The sequence below is a fragment of the Zonotrichia leucophrys genome, chromosome 27 (assembly GCF_028769735.1).
Source record: "Zonotrichia leucophrys gambelii isolate GWCS_2022_RI chromosome 27, RI_Zleu_2.0, whole genome shotgun sequence".
Lineage (NCBI taxonomy): Eukaryota > Metazoa > Chordata > Aves > Passeriformes > Passerellidae > Zonotrichia > Zonotrichia leucophrys.
The window spans coordinates 1,826,049-1,844,797 of NC_088196.1; the positions used below are offsets into that span (position 1 = coordinate 1,826,049).

Genomic DNA, 18,749 nt, shown 5'->3' on the forward strand with positions numbered 1-18,749 from the left:
CTGATCATGGGACAATCCCTGACAGAACCATGAATTAGGAGGGAGAAGAGCTTGAGGACAGGCAGGAATGCTCTGTGCCTGGGGAGGAGCTGGAAAGGAGAGTTTGTGATGCGGAGAAAAGGCAGCCTGTGCTGTTGGGTGTCTCTGGACACCAGACCTGCTCCTCCTGCAGCTCCTGTGGCCCTGGGCAGGTGGCCAAGGACCATCTCCCTTGTGCCAGGCACATCCAACACGTCGTGGTGTCCTTGTGTCCCAAACCCTGCCCTGCTCGAGAGCTGTGGGTGTTGTGTGACCCTGCAGGGCAGCAGGCTCAGCTGGGCCCACTTGGATTCCTTGTTTTTTGCCCTCCTGACCCCGAAGATTTGGAATAACTCAAAGATTCAGAAGCAGCCAGTGCATCTGGAATGTTTCTGACTCACTCATCGCGCTGGTATCTCGACACCAGCCCAAAATAACTCTGTGCTGTGGCACAGCTCTGCTGTGGATGGAGCAAAACCGCACCAAACCCTTCATGGGGTGCAGAGCTGCTCCTGGGGGGACACAGGGGACACAGGGGGACACAGGGGACACAGGGGGACACAGGGGTCAGCAGGTCCTGGTGCAGACCCCCCTCATCCCCTGGGCACTGTCACCAGAGGACCCTCCAGCCCCTTCCTCACCCCTCACCCTGTCATAGGGGCAGAGGAAGAGGCTGATGGGGATGGGTTTAATGAGGTGGGAGACACTGCCCGGGGCTGGCTGTTCTCCCGAGGGAGCAGCACACCAAGATGCTCAGACACCCCCAAAAACCCAGAGATGCTCAGGCACCCCCAAAACCCAGAGATGCTCAGACATCCCCAGCACCCCGAGACACTCAGCACCTCCAGAGCACCCAGAGGGCTCAGCACCCCACCCCAAAATGTTCAGCACTCTCCAGAGCACCCTGAGATGTTCAGGCACTCCCAAACCCAGAGATGCTCAGACATCCCCAGCACCCCGAGGTGCTCAGACGCCCCAAGCACCCCAAAATGCTCAGGCACTCCCAGCACTCCAAGGTGCTCAGACACCCCCAAAACTCAGAGATGCTCAGACACTTCCAGCACCCCAAGGTTCTCAGATACCCCCAGCACCCAGAGATGCTCAGACACCCCCAGCAGCCCGGCTTGAGCTCAGCTCATCCCCTCCGGGACCTGGGGCCGGTGCGTTCTCCTGCCACCCTCGGGGACACCGGGGTCCCCCCAGGCACTGCCAGCCCCACTCCGGGGGCTCTGGGGGAGGTGGCACAGCGGGATTGTCCTGAGTGCTGCCCCTTGTCCCCTCTGCGGGCAGAGACGCTCCTGTGGTGCCCCCTGAGCAGCGCAGGGATGTGCGGGGATGGCACCGCGGGGACACGGGGATGGCTCCTGGGGACCTGGAGCGGCTCCTGCGCATCCCTGGGCTGTGCTGGGAGAGCCCTCTCCTGGTCGGAGTGCGGGGAGAGCGGAGTGAAGGGAGAGATCAGCCCGGTGTGCCCGGGGAGAGATCAGCCCGTGCTGGGACAGGGATGGAACCGTGTCCCTGTGGTGGGACAGGGCTGGAGAAATGTCCTTGTGCTGGAAAACAGATGGTGCAGTGTCCCCGTGCTGGCACAGATGGAGCCATGTCCCCACGGTGGGACAAGAACGGAGCCGTGTCCCCATGCTCAGACAGGGATGGACTGGCGTCCCCATGCTGGGACAGGGGTGGCAGTGTCCCCATGGTGTGACAGCAATGGAGCCATGTCCTCATGCTGGGACAAAGATAGAGCAGTATCCCCGTGCTGGGACAGATGGAGAAATGTCCCGTGCTGGGACAGGGTGCAGCAATGTCCCCGTGCTGGGACAGATGGAGCAGCGTCTCCGTGCTGGGGACAGGGATGGAGAAATGTCCCCATGCTTGGACAGGGGTGGCAGTGTCCCCATGGTGGGACAGGAATGGAACAGTGTCCCCGCGCTGGGACAGATGGATCCGTGTCCTTGCACAGGTCCTGAGCATCCCTGTGCTGGGACGAGGAGCAGCCATGTGTCCCCACGGTGGGACAGGGATGGAGCAGTGTCCCCCTGCTGGGACAGGGACAGAGCAGTGTCACCATGGTGGGACAAAAGTTCAGCAGTGTCCCTGTGCTGGGACAGGGGTGGCAGTGTCCCCGTGGTGGGACAGATGGAGCCATGTCCTGTGTTGGGACAGGGATAGAGCGGTGTCCCGTGCTCGGAAGGGTGGCAGTGCCTGTCTGGGAGGGTGGAGCAGTGTCCCCGTGGACAGGGGTGCAGTGTCCCCATGGTGGGACAGGGTTGGCAATGTCCCCATGCTGGGACAAGGGTGTCCTTGCACAGGTCCCGAGCATCCCCGTGCTGGGACGAGGAGCAGCCACGTGTCCCCACGGTGGGACAGCGTCCCCAGCCTGGCAAACTCCTGGAAGGAGGGAGCTGGGTGACACCATGTGCCATCCTCTCCATGCCGGGAGCCACATCGGGTGTGGCTCCTGGCTCAGCGTGAGGGACAGGCCAGGCTGGAATGTGGGACACTGGGGACATGGTGGGATGAGCTTTAGGGCTCCAAGGACCGCAGCATCCTCACTGATGAAACCCGGGCACCCTCCCGCCCTCCTGTCCCCGTCCCCCTCTCCCCACGCGGGTGACAAGCACAGCCCCATCCTTTTCCAAATCTTTATTGTAAATAAATTCTGCGACATGGCAGGAGTCGGCCGAGGCCGGAGCCAGGGCCGGGCGGCTCCGGGGCTCCGGTGGCGGCTCCCAGCGCGTGCAAAGCGGGGCTCGGGGCCGGGGACGGAGCGGGGCTCGGGGCGGGGCTGGGGGGGCCGGGCCCGAGGCAGCAGCGGGGGCCGGGGGGGTTTTGCTCTCTTGGCTCTGGAAGCACCGGGTGCCCCCCCCTGCCCTCCCCCCGCCGCCCTGACAGCGTTAAAATCATTAAGAAAAATCCCGGTATTTATATTTTTATATATATATATATAAATATATATATATGGATGTCCCCAAACCCAGTGACAGCGGTGGCTTCTTGCTCTGAACCGGGGGTGTCCCCTCGCTGTGGGGAGCAGCCCGGCACTGTGGCTGTGGCAGCTGTGGGGACACTCTGGTGACAGTGACAGATGGGGCTGATCCCAGAGCCCTGATGCCCACGGCGATCCCAGGTCCCCAGGTGTCCAAGAGCTGATATGTCACACCAGAAGCCACCACTGGATCCCAACCACCCCCGTCCTGCTGTCACCTCCCACGCTGTCCCCTGGGGTGCCACCACAGCCACAGCACCCGTGGGTGTCACACCAGGCTGGGTGCCACCCCATGGCCATGGCTGGGCTTGGGGACACGTTTGGTCACTCTCTGTCTCCATGGCAAAGGGACCTGGTGGTGGGCGAGGAGGGGACACAGAGGGGACACCCCACACTGCTGTGGACAGTGGGTGCCATCCCCCATTGTCCCGTGCTGGGTGTCCCCAGGAGTGTCCCCACACACACTGGGTTGTGTCACCAAGTGTCACCAGAGGTGATGTCCCCTCCATGCTGAGTGTCACCAGTGGTTACAGGGACCCGTGTGGCCCCCAGTGCTCTGTGTGCTGTGCTTTGGGTGGCCCTGCAGAGCCACCCGTGCAGGTGACAAGTGCCACGTGCCACAGGGTGATGTGGGGGACAGCCAGCCTGGGGTGCCACCAGCCTGCCTTGGGGCTGGGATGACAAGTGCCACCCAGCAAGCTGCCCTGTGTCCCCTGTACCCTTCTGTCCCCCCCAGCCCCAGTGCCACCAGTTTGGGGGTCACCTGCCTGAGCTGGTGAAGGGGGGAAGCCTTGGGGACACCCCTGTCCCACCATTGGGGACTTCGGGGTCCCATGGCTTGGGGATGGGGGGACAATTTAAGGGGACAAACCCAACATGGGGGTGCTGAGCTGCTCTGGGGGGCGGGGAGGCACATTTGGGGTGCAGGACCCCAAGGGACCCCGTCTGGCCACTGGGCAGGGGGGGCACAACTCCAGGCCCTGAACTGGGGATGGGCACTGGGCTGGTACTGGGGACACTGGCCCCATCCTGGGGACACTGCCCTCGTCCTGGGGAGACTGGCATTGTCCTGGGGACACTGGCCTGGTCCTGGTGACAATGGCCTCATCCTGGGGACACTGGCATTTTCCTGGGGACAGTGGCCTGGTACTGGGGACACTGGCATTGGCCTGGTGACAATTGCCACATCCTGGGGACACTAACCTTGTCCTGGTGACAATGGCCTCATCCTGGGGACACTGGCCCCATCCTGGGGACATTGGCATTTTCCTGGGGACACTGGCATTGTTCTGGTGACAATGGCCTCATCCTGGGGACACTGACCCCATCGTGGTGACACTGCCCTCGTCCTGGTGACACTGCCCTGCCTTTTGGGGTGCCAGGACCTGGCTGGAAGATGCTGCTGGAGGGATGTGGGGCTGTGGGGGTGTGGGGGTGTGGGCGGGGGTCCCCTGGCCCCGCGGGTACATTCATGGCTCCCGTGCCTGCCGGGGGGGCCGGGGGGTCCCCGGACATTCGTGGCCGTGCTGGGGGGGCCGGGGGGCGCTCCCGGGTGTCCCCCCCTCCCCGCTCTCCTCGTGGGCCGGAGCCTCGGCAGCGCCGCCCCCGTTAATTGGTGTTAATGAGGCGCTGGGGGGGTGGGGCGGAGCGGCCCCGCTCAGGCCCCCCCGGACCTGCAACACAAAGTGGGGAGCGTTTAGTGGGGGGCTGTGACACGGGGGGGACACACGGGGGGACACTGAGCTGAAATGAGCCAGCACCAAGGGGGGGATGCTGTCAGACCCCCCCCCAGCGCGGCTCCCCTTCAGCCGGGGGGGCACAGAGATGGAGACAGCACGGCCGGACACACAGCACACGGACAGACAGGCTCCCACGCCGTCGGGCTGCCGCACGGTGACGGTGACGGTGACAGGGACGGTGACGGGACGATGGGGGGGACACGGTTACACTCCCTGCTGCGCCGGGTCGTACCTTCCTCGGCGGATGTTCCTTGGGGGGGTGGCAGGGGGAGAGGAGAGCAGCGTTAGTGCCACCACCGCCACCCCCGGGTCCCCGCTGTCCCCTCCCCGGTGTCCCTGATCCCGCCACAGGCAGCAGCGGTGCCACACATGGTGGGGACCCCAACCCAGCATCTCATGCTTGGGGACACAGCCACGGGTGACAGTGACAGTGACACCCCGATGGCACATGCAGGCAGGGCAGGCAGGGCTGGGGACAGGCAGGGGATGGCACAAGGGACCAGGCGGGGACAGGGGAGCAGGCAGGGACAGGGGAGCCGAGGGGGGACTGGCAGCGTCCCGGCGGTGACGCTGTGCGCAGGGGACGTGGCCGGTGACAGCAGCGGAGGGGACGAGCCATGCGGCGGTGGCTGCTTACTTAAATCCCCAGCCTGTCCCCCCTAGGACGATGGCAGCCACCAGCACGGCCCCCGCGATGGAGCCGATAATGATATTGGTGCCACTGGGACCTGTGACAGACGGGACAGGGGGGAGGGGACAGGGTCACACTCAGTGGGAAGGGGACACGGGGACATGGGGACATAGCCCCGAGGAGTGGGGAAGGGGACAAACCCAGCCACAGGGAACATGTCAGTGGGGAGGGGACATGGGGACAGAGGGACAGGGGGACATAGCCCCGGGGATGCCCCAGGGCCATGGGGAGTCGGGAAGGGGACAAACCCAGCCACAGGGAATATGTCAATGGGGAGGGGACAGGGGGACACAGGGACACAGCCCCAGAGCTGTGGGGACCTGGGAGGGGGGACAAGCCCAGCACAGGGACCCACCTCAGTGGGGACAGGATGTGGGGACATGGGGACACCAGGTCACAGCCCCAGCACTGTGGGGACATGGGAGGGTGGCAAACCCAGCACAGGGACCCACCTCAGTGGGGACATGGGGACACAGGGACACAGCCCCAGAGCTGTGGGGACCCGGGAGAGGGGACAAACCCAGCCCTGCCCGGCTGAGCTGCAGCACCAGGGTGGGGAGGGGACACTCTGGCTGGGGACAGTGCGGGACAGCCCAGGCTGTGTGGCCTGGGGACAGCAGGGAGCCTTGTCCCCGGGGCACACGGACCCTTGTATCGCTCCGTCTCCCCCGTGGGCTTCGGCTCCGGGATGGGGTCGTAGACGCTGCAGTCCTTGCCCGTCCACTCGGCCCGGCAGATGCACTTCCCCTCGTTGCTGCAAACCTGTGAGGGGACAGCATCACCCCCTGTGAGAATCTGCATGAATTTTCCCTCATCTGCCTCTTTAGGGGACCACTGAAGAGAAAACCTGCCCTGTCTAGAATCTCTGGCTCTGAAGGAGAAAGTCACACGCCAAGGCCCTGAGATCTGAGAGCATTGCTAGGTTGTTGTTTTCACAGGTGTGTTTGCTGTATGCTAAGGGGGCACCGTGCCCTTTTTTCAACAATAGCCGTGGGAGCTGTCCCACCTCTCGGCCTGGCTGGACTTCTCCTGAGTTTCATGTGGTCTCCTACAGAAGACCCTCACCTGCTTTACAACCACCGTGACAGACAGACAGAGATGTAAGAAGCCTCTCCATCAAGGACTGAAAAGGCCCCTCTGCTCCTTCCAAGGACTGGGACTGAGACCCCCAGCCCAGGGCAGGTGTGTGGGGGTCCAAAGCTGACCAAAGCGAGATGTTTGCCTGCAGGTTGTGACAACGGGACCACGAAAACAATGGCTCTTATTTACTGCTGAGAGCATGGACTACCTGTTACACCTGTTCCTTATTGTATCTGTTTCCCCCCCCTCACAATTTTCTATAATAAAAACCTCTGAGTTAGCTGGAGGTTTTGAGATCTCCCCGATGTAACAGGCAGATCCTCGACTGGACTGGACCAAAGGACTACTCCTCTACATTTCTATCTACTGATGAGGATCTTACTCTTCTAGTATATTAATTACAATCCACTTCCAATCCTTAGAATATGGTTTTAATCCAGAGAAGCATAATAAACATAATCTTATCATACTAACCCTAAGTATCCTCCTGACTGCACTAAACTTTTGACTCACCCAAATAACTCCCAACTCAGGAAAACTATCCCCATATGAGTGTTGGGGGAAGTTGAGGGAGAGTTTTTTCCCCCTCTCTCTCTCTTTCCTTTCTCTTTCTCTATCTTTTTCTCTCCCTTAATCCCTCTATCGCATTTTACTGTGGTCATTCAATAAAGGTGCATTACACTTCTCTGGATTTAAACCATATTCTAAGGATTGGAAGTGGATTGTAATTAATATACTAGAAAAGTAAGATCCCCATCAGAAATGTAGATAAATAGTCCTTTGATCCAGTCCAGCCGAGGATCCGCCTGTTACGTCGGGGAGATCTCAAAATCTCTAGATAACTCAGAGGTTTTTAGTGTGATAATTCTATTGGAAATTGTGAGGGGGGAGAAACAGATACAATAAGGATTATTACTGCAAACCCCCTTGTGCCATGCTGATTTTTTGCACCCTGACATCACCCCACAAACCATCACGAACCCCGTTCGTAAGGACGGATCGTGGCACCCCCGGGGTGTCCCCCTGTCCCCAGAGCATCCCTCACCCCGTGATCGAAGCAGATCTTCCCGTCCCAGCTGCCGGGGCAGGAGCTGAAGTTAAAGGCGGTGGCTGGAAGGCATTTGCGGTCGAGACAGAGCATTCCGGGCCCGCAGGGCGTCCCGTCCTCCACGTAGCTCAGGTCCGAGCCGTCCACCAGCTGCACGTGGCCGCCCCTGTGGCAGGACAGCCCCCCGGGTGACACCGGGTGACACCGGGTGACACCGGCACCCCGAGGAGCCGCGGCCGGTGCCGGTGCCGGCGCTGCCGGTACCTGCAGTCCACGTAGCGGTTCTGGTGGTAGAAGGTGGTGGTGGCGATCTCCCCGCTGAGCTCCCCCAGCCGCGGCGAGCCCGAGATGTTGGCGCACAGGAGGAAACCGCAGAGGACGTCCCTTCAAAGAGGGGACAGCGGTGGTGTCACCAGGTGTTGCAGTGTGATGGAATGGCCTGTTTCAGCTATCCCAGTTCCTCCCCCAGGTGTGCCAATACCCTCTCCCTTCCCCTCCCCTTGTCTCCTGCTGAGGGCTGTCCATCAATCTCAGTATGCCAGCAAGGGCATCGTGTGATCGGCAGAGTTCAAAAGATGCCTCTCAGCCCTGGGGACATTGGGCCATCCAGGTGTCATTTGTCCCCTGAGACTTCCCCTCCCTCACCTGGTTGGTGGGATCCCTACCCCTTCCCTGGGGTTAAAAGACACAGCAACCACACAGTTCGGGGAGGTCTGTTGGAGCTGTTGCTGCATTCAGAGGCCTGAGGGCCAGGAATAAAGCTCTGGATCCAAGCCCTCCAGCAGGACCCGACTCCTTTTTCCTTCACCATCACCTAAAGCCTTTCCTCCAGAGGTAAACCTGAGCTCCTCCATGCCTGGACTTGTCCCAAGTGCCAGCTGCAATATCCAGCTCAGCCAAAGGTGTCTCACCCTGCACCTGCACCTGTGAGGTGAAACCACCACAGCTGCTGCCCTTGGTCAAGCAGCAAGGGCCAGATGAGCCCAGGCACTTTCCATCCAGCAATGTTGGGATTTAATTCCAATAGATTGGCGCCCAACGTGGGGCAGCTCCACCCTGGGGATGGATCAGTCAGGGAAGAGACCCCCGAGGTGGCCCCCTCACTTTTGCTGCAATATCCAGCCAGCCAAAGGTGTCTCTGAGGTGAAACCACCACAGTTGCTGCCTCTGGTCAAGAAGCAAGGGCCAGACGAACCCAGGCACGTTCCATCCATCAATATTGGGATCATATTCCAATAACCAGGGCGGGCAGGTGGCACTGGAGGGGTGGTGGCATGGGGACAGGGGACACTCACTGCTTGTTGCACTGCAGCCAGCCCAGCCCCTCGCGGCCGCAGTTCCCCCGCTCTGTCCCCTCCACGTTCAGCTTCTCGTAGCAGAAGCGCTCGGCCGAGCCTGGCAGAGAGCAGCGAGTGTCACCCGCTTGTCACCCCCTGTGTCCCCTCCCCGCCCCAGGCCGGCACTCACTGCGGCCCCAGAGCGCGTTGCACTGACGGTCCCGGGTCTTGCAGCGCCCGCCGTAGCATCGGCCCTGCGGGGAGGGGACAGCGTCAGGGTGGGGGAGATTCGGGGCTGGATGGGGGTCAGGGGGGCGCAGGGGCTGGAGAGGGGTCAGGGGGCTGGAGAACAGTCAGGGGTCATGGAGGGGGCTCAGGATCTGTAGAGGGGTCAGGGCTGGGGGAGGATCAGGGGCTGGAGAGGGGTCAGGGGTCCTGGAGGGGGTTCAGGGCCTGGAGAGTGGTCAGGGGTAGGGAGGGGTCAGGGCTGGAGAGCAGAGAAGTCCTGGAGGGGGCTTAGGGGACAGGAGAGGGGTCAGGGGTCCTGGAGGTTCAGGGGCTGGACAGGGGTCAGGGGTCTGAAGAGGGGTGACAAGGCTGCAGAGGGGCTCACCCACGTGCCCTGCAGGGAGGTGCTGCAGGGACAATGAGCCCCCCACACATCCCCCCTATGGGTGGTTCCAGGAGCTGTGCCCTGGGTCATGCGGTGCAGGGATCAGAAACCACATCAGAAACCACATGTGTGCAACAGCCAGGGGACAGCAGGGGCTCCAAACCCACACCCAGGGGCTCAGGACCCCCAAAACCCCCAAACCCACACCCAGGTGTGTGTGTGGCTCAGCTGTGGCTGCGATTGCTGACAAAAAGTCACAAAACTGGTTTGAGTTGGAAGGGACCTTAAAGCCCATCCAGTTCCATCCCCTGCCACGGGCAGGGACAGCTCCCACCAGGCCAGGCTGTTCCCAGCCTTGGACAGTCCCAAATGCACTTTAAACATGCACAAGCCCCAGTGCTGGAGCCTGTGGGGATGTGAGGCTGGGCTGAACTCACCTGCTCATTCTCACAGAAGTATCCATCCAGCTTGTGCAGGTTGGGGGGACACTGTGGGGACATGGAGAACAGGTTGGGCGATGCCACAAGGCCCCACAACGTGTCCCCAGTGTCCCCTGGCCCCACTGACCTGGCTGGAGTCCCCGGTGCAGGTCTCAGGGATGTCACACTCGTTCACAGCCTCCCGGCAGGACACTCCACGTGGCTCGTACTGCCCGGGGCACAAACCCCACTCAGCAGGAAGGGGACAGGACCCCACTGGATCCACATCCTGATCCTGGCCCCCCTGAGCCCCCTGGATGCCCCCAGCCCCTCACTGCTGTAGTGCGTTTTTATACTTTGTAATACTTTGAAGTAGTTTTGTTTTGTATCCCCATATTTTTCCTGAATGGTTTATCCCAGATTGTACCCTCCTTCCTTTACCTGTGTAATCCCTCTCCCTGGATGAGATCCTCCCCAAACCCTCACCCTGGCTCTCTGGCAATCACTCAGCATCCCATCCCCTCCATCTAGAAACTTTGGTCCAGGTCCTCGAGTGATCAGTCAGAAGCCAGGGCTCAGCCCCCCAAGCCTTACAAAGAGTGTGTTAAAGCTCTACACTACAAAAATATAAGAACTTTATGACTCTCTCCCCATTAACAGGCTAACCTATATTTAAATAGCAGAATTAATGCTGTCCTAAATGTCCATCCCCAGTACCCAGCCCTCAGGGTCACTCATTGGTCAGTAAATGTTCTCTACTTTGGGTTTCCACCTCCCTTTCAATGTAACCTTGGCACATCTCCAGGCTCTCAGCAGAACCCCCTGAGGTGTAGGGGCTCCTTTGGGACTGCTAGAATAAAACCTTGGATTAATCCCTGCTAAGAGTCATCCCTTTATCTTCTACCAATGTTCTGCTGCAAAGGTGGCCAGCCTGGGTGCCCTCAGCACCCTCGGGGCACAGGGAGTGTCCCCCCGCTGCCAGAGGGACAGAGACCCCTCACCTTGCAGCCCTTGCAGCAGAGCCCGTCGCTGCACATGGCGTCGTGGGTCAGGGTGCATTTCTTGCAGCAGTTTCCGCCGCTCCTCGCGCATTCCTGCCGGGACATCAGGGATCATCCCCCTGGGCATCCCTGCAGCCCTCCCAGAGCAGGAGGAGCATCCCCGGGCCTGCTCACCGCCAGCGAGCCGCAGTCGCACTCCTCGCCCGCCTCCACGAAGCCATTGCCGCACTCCGGGGGATCCAGGAGCTGCGGGGACCGGGGGGGACAGGGGACACACAGACACACACAGGGAGCTGCTGGGGACCCCGAGCCATCCCCTGCCGTGAGCCCCCCAAAAGGGCATCACATCCCCGGGGATGGCAGCACCCAAAGGGTGCCATGAGGTTCCCCTGCTCCGGGAGCTCAGCAGGGGCTGGGGACACCTCGAGGGACCCCCGGAGCATCGGTCCCCACTGTGTCACCCCAAAGGGCCGGGGGGGCTGTGTTACCTTCAGGGGTTTGTTGAAGAGGCAGCTGCCGCCGCCGTCCTGCAGGAACTGGTTGTACTCATCGATGCTGCAGCGGGAGAACTTCCGAGGGAGGTAATACCTGTGGGGTGGGGTCACTGTCACTGTCATTGTCACTGTCACACTGTCACACTGTCACTGTCACAGCGCCACACCCTGCCCGGGGCACTGCCGGACACACCAACCCGGGCAGGAGCTCGGCAGCGGTGACACGAGGTGTGGTGGCAGGGATGTGGCAGGGATGTGGCAGGGGATGTCACACGAGGTGTAGCAGGGATGTGGCAGGGATGTGGCAGGGGATGTGGCAGGGATATGGCAGGGATATGGCAGGGATGTGGCAGAGGATATGGCAGAGGATATGGCAGATATGGGACAGGGATGTGACAGAGGATGTGGCAGGGATGTCACACGACGTGTAGCAGGGATGTGGCAGGGATGTGACAAAGGATGTGACAGAGGATGTGGCAGGGATGTGGCAGATGTGGCAGATGTGGCAGGGATGTGGCAGGGATATGGCAGGGATGGCAGGGATGTGGCAGGGATGTGACAGAGGATGTGGCAGTGCCACCCCGAGCGCGCACCCACCCTGTGTCCTCCATGATACAGCCCAGCCACGAGTCCGGACAGCGACAGTCCCCTGCGAGGAGAGGAGAGGGCTGAGGCTGCAGAATGTCCCCCCGCCAGCCCGGTGGCACCGCGGCGTGTCCCCGCTGTCCCCGCTGTCCCCGCGGTACCTGCGGCCGTGCGGTGCTTGTTCCACATCATGCCCACGTTCTGCCCCAGGGTCTGTGCCAGTGTCACCGCCATGGCCGCCACGTTGCCGTACTGCTCGGGAGGGACGCGGTGTCACCTCGGGGACCCCCGTGCGTGTCCCCAGCGCCCCTCGGGGGGGTCCCCCCGCACCCACCTCGTTGACGCCGCCGGCGCGGGCAGCGGAGCAGATGCCCCCGACAAAGGCGGTGCCGCTGCGGCTGCTCTGGAACGTGTAACCCCTGCGAGGAAGAGGATGGTGGGGACGGGGGACGCTGTCCCCGGGCCCGGGGGGGACGCGTGGGCGCAGCGCTCACGAGAAGAGGTGCACGGTGTCGCTGTGCTCTGCCAGCCCCTCCCGCCGGTACTTGACAAACTCGTTCAGGGTCTCCAGGGGGTCCTGTCCCACTCGGATGCGGTCCTCGGCCGCCCACGTCTCCATGGCCACCAGCACGATGCGAGTGTTGAGCTGCTCCTTGTAGATCTGTGGGGACAAAGGGACAGGGCTGGGGACGTGAAACCTCCCAGGGATAAACCCCTGTGGACAACTGCAGGAGCTGGGCACACACATCCCTCACCAGGGACAATTCCCCAGGGACAAACCCAGCAGGTTCCAAAGGAAAAACAAGCATGGGACAAATTCCCTTGGGCCCAAACTCTCAAGGGACCAACCCAGCAGGTGCTGAGGACCAAACTCCAGGATAAACCAGCAGGAACTAAGGATAAAGTCCTGGGAACAAATGCACCAGCTGCTGGGAACTGTCCCCTCAAGGACAACCCCTCCAGGGACAAACCCACCCTGTGCCGAAGGAAAAACAAGCATGGGACAAACTCCCTTGGGCCAAACTCTCAAGGGACCAACCCAGCCGGTGCTGAGGACCAAATCCCGGGATAACCAGCAGGAATTAGGGACAAAATCCCTGGGAACAGCTGTTGGGAGCAGTCCCCTCATGGATAACCCCTCCAGGGACAAACCCAGCAGATGCCAAAGGAAAAAGAAGAGTGGGACAAATTCCCTGGGCCCAAACACTCAAGGGACCAACCCAGCAGGTGCTGAGGACCAAACTCCAGGATAAACCAGCAGGAACTAAGGATAAAGTCCTGGGAACAAATCCATCAGCTGCTGGGAACAGTCCCCTCAAGGATAACCCCCCTGGGACAAACCCACCAGGTGCCAAAGGAAGAATAGGCATGGGACAAATTCCCTGGGGCCAAACCCTCAAGGGACCAACCCAGCAGGTGCTGAGGACCAAACCCCGGGGTAAACCAGCAGGAATTAGGGACAAGCTCCCTGGGAACAGATCCACCAGCTGCTGGGAACAGTCCCCTCAAGGATAACCCCCCTGGGACAGAGGGATAAACCCAGGAATTGCCCACTGGGGATAAATCCCATGGGAATGAAGGGTAATGAAGCCCCAAGGGACAAACCCTTCAGATGCCGGGGATTATCCTCCCAGGGACAACCCCCCCAAGGACAAATTCCTCCCCTCACCATGTCAGCCAGGTTGACCACGGACTTGGCGAAGTTGCTGGTGAGAACTACGGACTTGCGGAGCTGCAGGAACTGCGGGCACAGCAGGGCCGGGTGGGATTGGGGAGGCGAGGGCCAGACCGACCCCTCCCCACCCCCGCCAGCCCCGGGACCCCCCCTCTCACCAGCTGGTGGTCGTTCACCACGGCCAGCTCGATGTACTTGGTCTCGCTGTGCACCGTGTGCTGGGCTCGGCGGACCTGCAGGGGGAACCCGCGGCTGAGCCGGGACGGAGCTCCCGAGCCCTCCGGGGATGGTTGGGATGCAGGGAGAGGGCAGAGCCATCCCATGGTTGGGATGCGGCCCCACCAGAGTTCCAGGCAGGAACAGCACTCTGCAAACACCCACGGAGGAGTGTGAGGAAGGCCACTGCAATTAAGATTGTGAGGGCATAGGAGCAGGCTTTGATGAGGTTGATTAAGAGAGGGTAGTTAGTCGTGGGAGATGATTTGAGTTAAGCTAGGGAGAGGATTTGAACCTCTGAGTTAAAGGACTTAAGCCTTTTGCATTTTCCGAGCTCTGCCATGCTGGCTGGTCCTTTTCTTGGACGTGGTGGAGGAGCCCGGCAGCACCCACAGAGATCAACCAGGCTCCAGCCCCCTTGTCCCCTGCCCGTGTCCTCTGTCCCCTGCGCACCCCGCTGTCCCCACTGACCTGCCGCCGCCGCCGCAGCTTTGGGATCCCACCGGGAACACGCTGGCTCAGCGTAGGGAAGAGGCAGCCTGCAGGGAAGGGACAGAGCTGGTGGCACAGCAGGACACAGGGCCACCGAGGTGACCGCCAGGGGACAGCTTTGTGAGAGCGCTCACCCAGTCGGGGACAGCTGGGGATGCGCTGCACGATGTGCGGGCGAAGACCCTGCAATGGGAAGAGGTGTCACGGCCATGCGTGCGACAGGAGGAGTGCCACGTCCCCGTGTCCCCATGGCTGTCCCCAGGCCACAGCCAGAGCCACCTTGGGGCGGTGGCAGCGCTCACCTGCCCGTGCTCGGCGCCCGCCTGGGGCTCGATCAGGTACGTGGCTCGGCCGTCCGAGAAGACCCCGCTGCAAACAGAGGCGGCCGTGTCGGGGTGCAGAGAGGTGCATCCCCCCGGCCCCCCTGCCGGCTCTGGGGGTACTCACCGCAGGCCCTGGCAGCTGGAGAGGGCGGCGAAGGAGCGCGGCTGCCCCCGGATCCGGCCCTGGTAGTAGCAGTGCTCCCCTGCGCCCTGCGGAGCGGGGATGGGGATGAGCATCGGGGGCTGCCCTGTCCCACACCCCCAGGGCTCTGGGGTTCAGTGCCGGGCACCCTCAGGGTGTCCTGCTCGAGGAGCATCTCCCAGCACCATGGCAGCACCCTGCCAGGCAGGGCTGGGCACCCAGGGGCACCCAGGAGCACCCAGGGGTGGGAGGGGGGATAATGAGCTGCTGGGGACCATTAATGGCTTTTGTGGGATTTATGAACTGGTCGCCACAACCCTGCACTGGCACAGCACATTTTACACAGCATGGTGTAGTTTGGCACAGCACAGTGTGGTTTGGCACGGCGTGGTTTGGCACCATGTGGTTTGGCACGGCATGGCACACATCTTACCGTGCTGTGGCTGCTGTTGCTGCCCGCGCCGACGTGCCGCTCCACGTAGTGGGAGGCGAGGAGGTGGCTGAGGGAGCAGGTGAGGAGTAAGAGGCCGTAAGGGGCGGGGAGGAAGAGGAGGAAGAGGAGGAAGAGGGAGACAACAGCAGCCATCCACGTGCAGGCACCACCCCGGTGTGGAAGACCACCCACCAGCCATACCCAAGGTACCACCCCAGCATGGAACCCCCCCAGTTTGGGGTCCCTGTCCCCTCTGCCCCACCCGCACTGTTGGATGGTTCAGCACAGCTCCCCCATCCCCGGGCACCCCCAGCTCCTCCTCTCCGCCCTGGGGACAGCAGCAGCAGCCCCTGGTCCCTGCCAGGACCCGCGGCTCACTCACTGGTTCAGCCGGAGATCCAGGGTGAAGGCTGAGCCGAAGGCACGCACCATGAAGCTCACCTGTGCCAGGTGCAGCCCCTGCAGGGGGCAGAGCAGTTAACCCCCCAAAAATTCATAACTAAAATAATCATGAAAACCCCAATCCCAATACACAGCCTGTAAGGATGCACTTTTTTTAACCAAAAAATTCAGCATAAATAAAACTCGGGTGGTTTTTTTTGTTTTTTTGGGTTTTTTTTTAACCTCTGGAGCCCTGGGATGGCACCTGCGCTGGGGTGGGGGTACCGGAGGTTCCCCCCAGCGCTGGGCCCAGCCCGCCCGCGGCACCGGAGCCTCCGCTCCTCCCGCCCTGCGGCGCCGCCGCTCCTGACCTAATTCCCAATTCCTAATTCCCCATTCCTGCCGCCGGCAGCGGGAGCCGAGCGCTGCGGCGCGGCCTCACACCCGGCAAAGTCGGCGCACACCGGTGAGAGCCCGGCACCGGCGGGGAAACGGCAGCAAAGCCAAACCCATCCCTGCGTGCCCCATCCCCTTGCTGGGAACCCGGCGCAGCTCGGGATGAGGAGCTGCCATCACAGGGATGTCCCGGGCCCCGTTGGCATCCCGGGCTCCGGCAGCGCTACCGGAGAGGGCTCTGCCAGCCCCGAGCTCCCCCCGCCGCGACACCCGGGTTTAACACGGCCCTGGCCCCCCGCCAGCGCTTCCCGGCGTCCGGAGGTTTCACTCCACGCCCGGTGTAAATAAATCACCTCTGCGGCCAGAGCATCTCCTCATCTCGCCTTTCTCCGGCGCGCACGGGGATCGATAGGCGCCGGCCTCCGCCGCTGCCAGCACCGCAACTCCCCCGTGGCGGATGGGGAGCGTGAGCTGCTCCCCGAAACGAACCCCGAAACGAACCCCGAAACGAACCCCGAAAGGCGGGGATGGGTGGGGGGCATTGCCCGAGCCGGGGCTGGGCTGGGGACGGCACCGGGTGGGACCTGGGGGCCTGAGCCGGACCCACGGGTCTGTTCTGGCTTCGTCTCTCCCAACACCCAGATTTAATGGGATTTTGCGGCACAAATCCGTGTCCCTCCCGGCAGTGGGATGGTCCCTGGGGGATCAGGGCTCCGGTTGGGGATGCCGGTACACGCTGGGGTGTGGCTGGGCCAGCGACGGCGCTGCCTGGGGACCTGGAGCTGCCACCTGCCAGGGACCCCGAAAAGGGAGCGGGTTGGGGGCTCTCGTTCACTTACGGGTCCTCCTCCTCCTCCTCCGGGCTCATGCCTGACCCTGGTGTCCAACTGATGCTTTGGGACCTCTCCTCCCGAGCTCTGCCCCACCAGCCTGCTGGGGTGGGTGATTTGGGAGAGCACCCGCCCCTCCTGCCATGCGGCCCGCGGGAGCCGCCGCGGCAGCGCTCCGGCCTGCGAGGCAGCACCTGCGGGACAGGGACAGGGACAGGGTCACGGCCACCCCGGGAGGAGGATGGACAGAGACACAAGGGCCTGGGGACAAGGGGATGAGGAGGGACAGGGAGGTGGGAACACGCGGAGGTGGGAGAGGAGGGAACAGAGTTGATGAATGTGCTCAAGAAAGGGACACTCGTGTCCTGGATGGGATGGCCAGGGATTGTCGCAGGGCGCACAGCTGGGGAAGATCCAGGTGTGCCCAGGAGGGGACAGCCAGGCAGCACGGGCTGGGAGGGGTGACCAGGAGGGGATCACAGCAGGGTGGGGAAGCTCAGGAGGTCTCAGGTGCAGTGGCATGTCCTAAAGGGGACACACAGGGGACATGGGTGGCTGATAAAGTGATGCATCCCAGAAGGGGACATGCAGGGGAGAGAGGGCTCGGAAATGCCAGCACACCTGGAGGAAAGGTTGGGGTGGGGTCAGCAAATCCTGGAGGGAGCATGCAGGGAAAAGGGGGGGCTGGAATGGGGACACATCTCCGAGGGGACACCCAGGGGACAGAGAGGGCCGGAATGGGCCCACCGAATGGGAGATGGAAGACCGGTATGGGGACATCCCCCTAGAGGGGACAAGGAGGGGACAGCAGGAATGGTGCAGGGACACCTTTGGAGGTGACAGCCAGGGGACACGGTGCGTGGCCGCTATGGGGACACATCCCAAGGGGACGCGGAGGGCTGCTGTGAGGACATCTATGGGGCATGCAGGGCACGGGGGATGCGGGATGGGGACACATCCCGGAGGGGACACGGGGGGCTGCGATGCGGCCCCTCCGGAGAGGGAGCGCGGCGGGGCCGCTGCGGGCACAGCGCGGTGGAGGGCGCGGGGCCGGGGCCGGGGGGGAACGCGGGATTGCGGGGCCGGGGCTGCGGGGCCGGGGCCGGGCAGGTGCGGGGGGATCGCGGGCCCGGCCCCTCCCGGGGCTCTGCGGGGCGGCGCTGCGGAAAAATGTGTCGATGCAGCGAAAAAGCCGCAGCGGCGGCGGCGGGGCCGGGAGCGGAGCGGGAGCGATGCGGGGCCGGGAGCGCGGCGGGAGCGATGCGCGGCCGGTACCGGAGCCGGTAGCGGGGCCGGTACCGCGGCGATGGCGGAGCGGGAGCGGGTCCGGACCTACCTGCCCGCGGGGCGAGCGAGAGCAGCGCGGCCAGCAGCCACCCCCGCAGCGGGCTCATGGCTCCCTCATGCTCCGCCGGCGGCCGCGCCGGGCCCGCCGCGCCGGGGACCGTCACCGTCCCGTCCGGCCCCCCCGCCCCGGGCCGGGCCGGCAGCGCCGCCCCCGCCCCGCCCGCACGCGGCCCCGGGCCCGCCGGACCGGACCGGCACCGGCACCGGCAGCGCCGGCAGCGGCACCGGCAGCGCCGCCCCGGGCCCGCCCCGCCCCGCCCGGCCCCGCCGCCCCCGGTACCGGCCCCTTCCACCCTCCCCGCCCCGGCTGCCGCAGCGCCGCTGGCACCCGCGGCACTGCAGCACCGGAGCCCCGCTGGCAGCACCAGCACCCCCGGCCGGTACCGGAGCTGCCGGTGCCATCAGCCCCGGAATGGTACCGGAGCCCCGGGCACCCTGCAGCAGCGGGAACCGCCGGTGCCAGACCCTCCAGCCAGAGCAGACTGTGTCACCCCACAGCCAGGGACAGGGACACCAGGATGAGGCTCCCCAGCCAATACTGGAACCTCGGGACAGAATCA

At 63.1% G+C, this 18,749-nt stretch overlaps 1 protein-coding gene across 1 annotated transcript; it reads right to left on the minus strand.

The window, feature by feature from the left end:
• Nucleotides 1-2,649: 2,649 nt before the first annotated feature.
• On the minus strand, nucleotides 2,650-18,355 carry ADAM11 (ADAM metallopeptidase domain 11). Its single transcript, XM_064733420.1, has 26 exons — nucleotides 18,179-18,355; nucleotides 16,852-17,036; nucleotides 15,618-15,694; nucleotides 15,236-15,302; nucleotides 14,785-14,870; nucleotides 14,640-14,706; nucleotides 14,472-14,520; nucleotides 14,317-14,384; nucleotides 13,788-13,862; nucleotides 13,624-13,695; nucleotides 12,449-12,615; nucleotides 12,289-12,373; nucleotides 12,116-12,206; nucleotides 11,967-12,018; nucleotides 11,364-11,463; nucleotides 11,050-11,121; nucleotides 10,876-10,968; nucleotides 10,023-10,103; nucleotides 9,893-9,943; nucleotides 9,033-9,096; nucleotides 8,861-8,960; nucleotides 7,830-7,949; nucleotides 7,563-7,731; nucleotides 6,085-6,199; nucleotides 5,384-5,474; nucleotides 2,650-4,996 (listed from the first exon to the last, which is right to left on the minus strand). Exons 1-26 carry the CDS (start codon nucleotides 18,234-18,236, stop codon nucleotides 4,951-4,953), a joined length of 2,301 nt encoding a protein of 766 aa, XP_064589490.1. The 5' UTR covers nucleotides 18,237-18,355; the 3' UTR covers nucleotides 2,650-4,950.
• Between the last annotated feature and the right edge of the window lie 394 nt (nucleotides 18,356-18,749).

Excerpts from the sequence above, each read along its gene's own strand:
- ADAM11 (XM_064733420.1), bottom strand. The coding sequence starts at position 18,236 with ATGAGCCCGCTGCGGGGGTGGCTGCTGGCCGCGCTGCTCTCGCTCGCC. Across the intron at positions 7,950-8,860 it reads TGGCTGCAGTGCAACAAGCA|GGACGTCCTCTGCGGTTTCC; the intron begins GTGAGTGTCCCC and ends CCCTCTTTGAAG. Across the intron at positions 7,732-7,829 it reads AACCGCTACGTGGACTGCAG|GGGCGGCCACGTGCAGCTGG; the intron begins GTACCGGCAGCG and ends GTCCTGCCACAG.